Consider the following 7,698-nt stretch of genomic DNA (forward strand, 5'->3'; position numbering starts at 1 on the left):
GGCGGAAAGATTTAATTTACCAAATTTGAATAACCCAACATTTATTTATAATGTAAATGAAAATGTATTAATTTTTAACCTTCATCTCAAATTCATTCATTTATATTGAAAACGTGAAATTATTTTATTGCGTATTTACAAACAAATTTTATACTTATGATGATTTCATTTATTTTTCAAAAATTCCTCAAAATTTTAAAAATGAATGCCTTGAACTGAACAAACTCGAATTATTCAAATAAGCTATCTTTTGATAGCTTGTTGATTGCTTGTTGTTTATGTTTTATACTATAAAACAATGATAATTCATGAATCATCATCTCGTTGTTTGTATATTGGTCATTGATCTGATTAACTTTAATGTTGAAACGTTTTTTTAGGGTCATGAAACTTTTAAGGATCAAGCTATTCATCAACACGTGTAATCGGTAGAAGCAAAAAAAAAAAAAAAAAAAANATCGGTAGAAGAAAAAAAAAAAAAAAAAAGAAAAGATCAAAACGATGACCGCCCGAAACTCATGATCTCTCGTGTTGACAAACGAGAATGTTAAAAGTCGGGAATTAAATTGCTCATAAGAGTATGTATGAATCGCGAAGCTAGAATGACTCGAGCGAAGACAAGTATATCTTCTTGAGGGCATACAGCATTGTATATAACACATCTTGGCCGATGAGCTCGTTTTTACGGCTTCTGTGTACGCAGCATATGTTTGGAGACATGCAAAGGGAGCTCGACTCGGGGCTACGAGCGAAGTCTCAAGGTAAACCAAGGTATTCCTCGGATCTGTACTAATTGAATAAACCCCCGGCGTGCGCGCCTTTATACTTAAGATTGTTTGTGCGTCTTAGATTTTTCTGGCTACGATCCCACCCCCTCTTGATTTTCTTTTCTGTGCATATTAACGCCTTACACACCCCCACCTCCTTGGGAGAGAGAGAGAGAGAGCTCTCGGGTCGCGGACAAAATAGCTTCTTCTTCTTCTTTTTGCATATACACACACCTACACACACGACTCGGACTTGAGCAAGAAGCTTGAGTTAGAGGCTTGAGGCCGCCGAAGGTACATTAAGGGGTGCAGTCCGAGGCGCGAGCTGCACATCGGTCGGTCGGTCCGCCACGGAATCTCGTCGAGCGCTCGCCCGCTCCGCGAAGAGACGAAGAAGGAAAAAACAACACACACAGAACACGATCAGGAGCTAGCACGAGGAGAGCAGGAGCCCCGAGGCATTGCTGAACCGGGCATTGCCGATCTTTTTTTCCCCATCGCCAAAATCCATTAGGTGTGTTTGCGTGTGTGCTGATGTTGTAATTTTTTTTTTTTTTTTTATAAGCAGGCTACGTAAGTGCAAGGGTGGTTCTTTATTATTTTTTTTTTTTATTTTGTTGATTTGTTAAAAATTTTGGTGCGTTGTGATGTTATGTGAAAAACTGATACTTGAGTGGAACTTCGATTACAGTTTGAGTGTATACCATGATAGTTTTCTCCAAGTGTTTTTTTATAATGAATTAGTATGTTTGATGTTGCGCTTAAAGTTCGAAAAAATTTCGATTAAGTTCGGAAAATTTTGCTCTTGGTCTGAATAAGAAATTTTTGTACGAGTTTACCAGTTGATTAATCTCTAAACTAGACGATATTTTTAAATAAGATCCCGTGGCGGTAATCGTATAATTGATCAAATTAAAACAATAATTTAGATTTATTTTTATTTTGAAATGTTTTTTATTGAATTTGAAAGTACATAAATTGAATGGTAATTTAAGGAACTAATGATCAGGTATTTATGGTTTTTGCAATAACGAATCAATTTTCAATACGCGCTAGAACAGATCGATTCTCGTCTCGCAACTTGAGTTGGTATCTCAAAAATTTCGCATGCCGTTTTTTTGAATTAATTGAATGTTTTTCAAAGAAACTTTAAAATAACTAATTAACTTTTGCTATTCAATTTTTAAATGATTTTTTATAGTTTTTAGTAATAGAATTTTTTTTTGAACTTTGAACAGTTTGAGAGAAAATTTTTTTACTCGATAGTCGACTCTAAAAAGGGTTGTTATTTTTATTACACTTTTGTTGAACAAAATTTAATGTCATAACTTTGTTAGCTCATGAAAACGAACCTGTGATACCGATCTCGGTTTTTTGAATCATAATTGATCACCAAAATCCAATTCAATTCGAAATCGCCTCCAAATTAAAAGAAGTCACCGTTTTATTCTCGTAAAAATTGCAACCGATTCGCAATCGGAAATTTCAATGCCTCGCGCAAGCACATCCCTCTCGCGCGTCAAACATGTAATAAATCGATGAACCGAGAACGATATCGTCATCGCGCTGCCACATCGTCGCGCGAAATAACGTATGTACACACGAAAAAGAGATGTTCATTTTGCCAGCTAAGAAAGAAGAAAAAAACGGCAAAGAAAATTTAAAACTTAAAACCTTTTAAGCGAAACCTTTTAAAAAATTATCCTGTAAAACGAGAATTAGGTAACACGGTATTAGCAGAGAGTTGGTGACGCGCACGAACGGCGCTCGCTCGCGTACGCCTCGTTTGTATGTATTATCGATACCAAAACACATTTCGCGTCTCTCTCTCTCTCGCTGTCCTCAAGGTTCGTCTTAAAGAGGCGCTCGGGGTCAGATACTTATCGTTAAGATTTTCCAGAAATAACGAAATATGGAATACCTATTAGAGCCTTACTAATAAGAGACTTTGCAAAAAAAAAAAAAATTAAGCGCAACTACGCAAATGGTATATATAATGATAAAACGAGGGATAGGATCGGTCGCGCAAGCTCGTACATATATAATGAATATTGGCGTACGTAGTTTTGCGAAACTGATCCTGGATTTTTCACAGGCACATCACAGAAATTAGAGCGAGATGGCGTCACACATGGTGGGACCGATGTACTCGGCCCTGACCGCCATGGCCCAGCGGGGCGGTGGTTACGGTGGCGGTGGCTACGGCGGCGGCGGAGGCGGTTTCAACAATCAGACGGTGGTGGACAAGGCGCCGCCCGAGATCCATCACATGATCGACCCCTACTGGTATCAGTTTCCACCTATGAACCCCCTCTGGTACGGCATCCTGGGCTTCGTCATCGGCTGTCTGGGCGTCGTCTCGGTGATCGGCAACGGCATGGTCATGTACATCTTCGGCAGCACCAAGGCCCTGCGCACCCCCAGCAATCTTCTCATCATCAATCTGGCCTTCTGCGACTTCGGCATGATGTTCACCATGTCGCCGCCCATGGTAATAGCCTGCTACTACGAGACGTGGCCCTTCGGGCCGCTCATGTGCGAGATCTACGCGTTGTGCGGCTCCATCTTCGGCTGCGGCTCCATCTGGACCATGTGCATGATCTCGTTCGATCGTTACAACGTCATCGTCAAGGGCCTGTCGGGCAAGCCGCTCACCATCAACGGGGCCCTGCTGCGGATCCTCGGCATCTGGTTGATGGCCGGCGTCTGGACGGTCGCGCCCATGTTCGGCTGGAATCGGTAAGATTCGTGGGCCATTTTTCGCCTCGTTATTAATATATTATCCGCATATACATGCCGAATTTTCGTCCCGCAGCTACGTGCCCGAGGGCAATCTGACGGCCTGCGGCACGGATTACCTGAGCAAGGACTGGCTGTCGAGATCGTACATCGTCACCTACAGCATGTTCGTGTGGCTGATGCCGCTGCTGACCATCATCTACAGCTACTACTTCATCATCAAAGCCGTGTCGGCCCACGAGAAGAACATGCGCGAGCAGGCCAAGAAGATGAACGTCGCCTCGCTCAGGCAGGGCAGCGCCAACGACCAGAGCACGGAGAACAAACTTGCCAAGGTTCGATGTTTATATACCTTTTTTAAAATTTAACTTTTTTACTACACGATGGATACACGTGACGGATGAGATTATTTTAACTTTAGAGACTCCTCGGAGACAGATCCTTTCGCGAGTGCTCTGGAATGCAAAAAGTCTGCATATTCAACTCGTGCTTCTTGCACTTATAGATCGCAGTGTATCGTACAATGTTTATGTTTATGCTTACACAGACTCAAATCTTTATCAACTCATTTGAATACAAATTAATTCGTATTAATATGAATGTGTACGTAAAGTATGTGATATAATAGAATACATTTTTCAAAAATTATATTCTTTTGGAGAAGTGAAGAACTGAAGTGATTCCACAAAAAATTAATGTTCAAGTAAATGAAAGTATTCAATTTAAAATCATTTAAAAGCAAACGTCTTTTTAGTTGCAAGTAATGGTGTCTGAAGTAAAGTTCCATTTCAGGCGCTTTTTCTCTATCGGTTGTATTTATTTTCTGAAAATTTTTTTTAACTTTTCTTCATTGAGAATGATTTTTAATTGAATATATTCATTTGCTTAAACTTTAATTTTTTGTGGAATCACGTTTGAATTTCACTTTAAACTACTGCTTTTAGCTGCTCATTAATTTCCAAAATCGAGGGGTAAAGAAGCAAGAACTGATTTCGAAGACCGTAAAAAATACTCTTCGCTTCCAATTGAATTCTCATTAGATACCGAAATACTGAAAAGTCGACGGCTAGGCGGCACAGGTTTAGATTCTGCGAGAACCGTAAACAAAGCAAACGAGTTCAGGAGTTAATTGAGATGCTTCAATTACATATAAACCGGGTTTTCATAAAATGTTGTCTGTTTTATAAAATTCTTCAGTCTCGTTGACTCATAGTCTTATTTGTAACGTATGAGAATTATTTGATTGTCAGATTGCTCTCATGACGATCTCGCTGTGGTTCATGGCCTGGACGCCGTATCTCGTCATCAACTGGGCCGGTATCTTTGAGCTTGCCAGACTGACGCCTCTGTTCACCATCTGGGGATCGGTGTTCGCCAAAGCCAACTCCGTCTACAATCCGATCGTCTACGGTATCAGGTGAGCACATCGTACAATACCGAGATCGGTATGCATACATGCGTCGAGATTTTCAAACTCGACTCGAAATTTCTTTGGTCTCTCTCTTTTGTTCCATGCATCAGTCATCCTAAGTACCGAGCAGCTTTGTTCGCGAAATTCCCGTCGCTCGCCTGCGCCGGAGACGCCCCAGCCGGGGGTGGTGGCGGTGGCGGTGGTGCCAGCGACGCCGTGTCGACCACTTCCGGCGTCACCACTCTCACCGATCACGACAAGTCCAACGCTTAAGAAGAAAAATAAAATCATCGTCTGCAAGATAAAAAAAATGTCCTACACCCGATGCAATGATAACACGCGTACGCAGCGATGGACTATATTATTGTCATACATATACTTGGTAAAGGCCCTGATTTATAAAATTGAAAATCGGACGCGCTTATAAAAAATACGCGGGATGTAAGCTTTGTGATTTAGAACATAGTTTGTACATACGCAGATAGTTCGCCGAACGGTCTGTGCAACGAAGCTTCCTTTTAACTAAATTGAGTAACAAAAAAAATAGCAAAAAAATGAAAAATGTCACTTCTGTGCCCATTATCGTCGCCGTCGCATTTAGCAGCAGCAAAGAAAAAAATTAAAATCCCGCGCTGCGTTGTAACTTTTATTCTTCATCTATTTCGGATTGCCTTCATTAATTTAAACTATAAGCGTGTCTACGCGCACTGATGCATTTAAAAAATCAGAAATTCGGTATACGATTTGAAAAATCAAAAATGTAATATTTTGAAAATAAGAAGTAAGGCAAATTTATACATAAATATGTGTAGAAGTAAGTTTTAATCGCGAGTAATTGTTAAATTTTGAAAAATTTTTAATCGAAACGTCGAGTCCAAAGCAATCTATTATAAATAGTAAAGATGTTTAATTCGAATCTGCTCGAATTTCGATGAATGTTTTTTTACTTTTAATAATTATTCATTATATCTATAGAATCGTCGAATAAGGTGATACACACATACACATGACAGACACGAATGACACGAGGTAAGAAGACGAAGCATCGCAATTCACGAGACCCGAGATCACTCGTGCGACACGACGATTCGATCATCCGTACATAATATAATATAAATATCGTGAATATACTAAACCTCGTCGAGTTCGGCCCTCACCACAATTCCGAGCTCTCGCGGTTCTTTCGGTAGACTAAATTGATATAAAAATTTTGCCATAAAACAAGTGGATGAGCCCGGATCGTTGCAAGCATCTTTGCTCGAGTTTCGCGCGATGTTTTTATATATATAATACAATAATAAATATCAACTTATACATACGCTGGTCGCTCTGTATATTTCCTTTTTTTCGGGTTCGATTTTCCATATCGACGATTCAACATGTACATGCGTCATCTGGCCGAGCCAGCTTAGGCTAATTGTATCTAGCTAATTGTAATGATTAAGCCTCGATCTGTTGATAAATATCTTATTGAATTTTGTAAGTTACAGAAAATAAAAAAAAACCATGTAAGCAATATGCATGTGAGATTGTGAAAATAAGCCAACTGTTCGTAATTTTATTGAAATAATTCCCAGTCATCCTCTCTGTTATAAATGATTGATGTGATTGTTCATTGCAGCTCGTAATAGATTGAATGAATCGTTTCGTTAATCAGATACCAGAATTGTAACGAAAGAATCGTACACGATACGAATTGAGTACGTGCGTCAATAATGGAATTTTATTAAAAAAACATACAATTAGACGCCATTCTCTATTCAAAAAGTGCCATTTTGGTCCTGGTCCGTTTACGCCTATACTCATTTGGGACTAGGCAGAGCAATTGAAAGGGTTGTTATGCGACGGACTCGTATTTGAGATATATATTTATTGACTGACAAACGATGATGCGAATAATTTATTATTGAACAATGATTTTTTCATTTTTTACCCAATATACGAGACGTCTCTTTGTTTTTGTTGATAAAAAAAAACATTAACGATATTTATTTATACAACACTTGATTCTTGCCGTTTGATATCATTTTTTAACATGCTGAAAACTTTTGATGTGAAACATCTATATTCGCGTTTGGTGTCAGGGGTACCCTTATCAAAATTCCCTACAGGATCCCGCGAAATTCCTGCTGGAATCCTATAGGACTCCTGTAGAAATTTCGCGGGATCCTACAGGAAATTTTCATAAGAGGTAAACCCGTAAAAACCGAGCGTCCGTCCGAGCGAGCGCAACTTTGGTAGTAGAACTACCTATTGGGAAGTAATGCGAGTGCCCTGGAGGGGGAAAAAATCCAATATGTCCGCTATAGCCAGGAGGTTTAACATAGGAGTGTATGGGAGGTTTACAGTTTTTCGCTCATATTTCAAAAAATATGCAAATTTTCGGAAAACTGAGGACATCAATCGATTCCTCGTCAAATTTTACATCGGAAATGATTGTCGACTGCAAAAGTGTTAGTGTAAAATTATTCACAATATCGAGTTAAACAAATAAAAATCACGTCAAAGCGAAGCGAGAGCCCCGTTTCATAGTCGAATTTCTCTGTTTAACTCGATATTGTGAATAATTTTACACTAACACTTTTGCAGTCGACAATCATTTCCGATGTAAAATTTGACGAGGAATCGATTGATGTCCTCAGTTTTCCGAAAATTTGCATATTTTTTGAAATATGAGCGAAAAACTGTAAACCTCCCATACACTCCTATGTTAAACCTCATGGCTATAGCGGACATATTGGATTTTTTCCCCCTCCAGGGCACTCGCATTACTTCCCAATA

General features: G+C 39.4%; 1 protein-coding gene across 1 annotated transcript; it reads left to right on the forward strand.

Annotated features, from left to right (window-relative positions):
• Positions 1-1,007: 1,007 nt before the first annotated feature.
• Positions 1,008-6,463, forward strand: LOC106654435 (rhodopsin, long-wavelength-like). The gene is made up of 5 exons (XM_014374292.2): positions 1,008-1,281; positions 2,863-3,506; positions 3,583-3,841; positions 4,757-4,923; positions 5,028-6,463. Exons 2-5 carry the CDS (start codon positions 2,887-2,889, stop codon positions 5,188-5,190), a joined length of 1,209 nt encoding a protein of 402 aa, XP_014229778.1. The 5' UTR covers positions 1,008-1,281; positions 2,863-2,886; the 3' UTR covers positions 5,191-6,463.
• Positions 6,464-7,698: the final 1,235 nt, after the last annotated feature.

This window comes from Trichogramma pretiosum, unplaced genomic scaffold, assembly GCF_000599845.2.
Source record: "Trichogramma pretiosum strain Unisexual culture from Peru unplaced genomic scaffold, Tpre_2.0 scaffold47, whole genome shotgun sequence".
NCBI classification, from domain to species: Eukaryota; Metazoa; Arthropoda; class Insecta; order Hymenoptera; family Trichogrammatidae; genus Trichogramma; species Trichogramma pretiosum.

Excerpts from the sequence above, each read along its gene's own strand:
- LOC106654435 (XM_014374292.2), top strand. The coding sequence starts at position 2,887 with ATGGCGTCACACATGGTGGGACCGATGTACTCGGCCCTGACCGCCATG. Across the intron at positions 3,842-4,756 it reads CGGAGAACAAACTTGCCAAG|ATTGCTCTCATGACGATCTC; the intron begins GTTCGATGTTTA and ends TTTGATTGTCAG. Across the intron at positions 4,924-5,027 it reads CCGATCGTCTACGGTATCAG|TCATCCTAAGTACCGAGCAG; the intron begins GTGAGCACATCG and ends TCCATGCATCAG.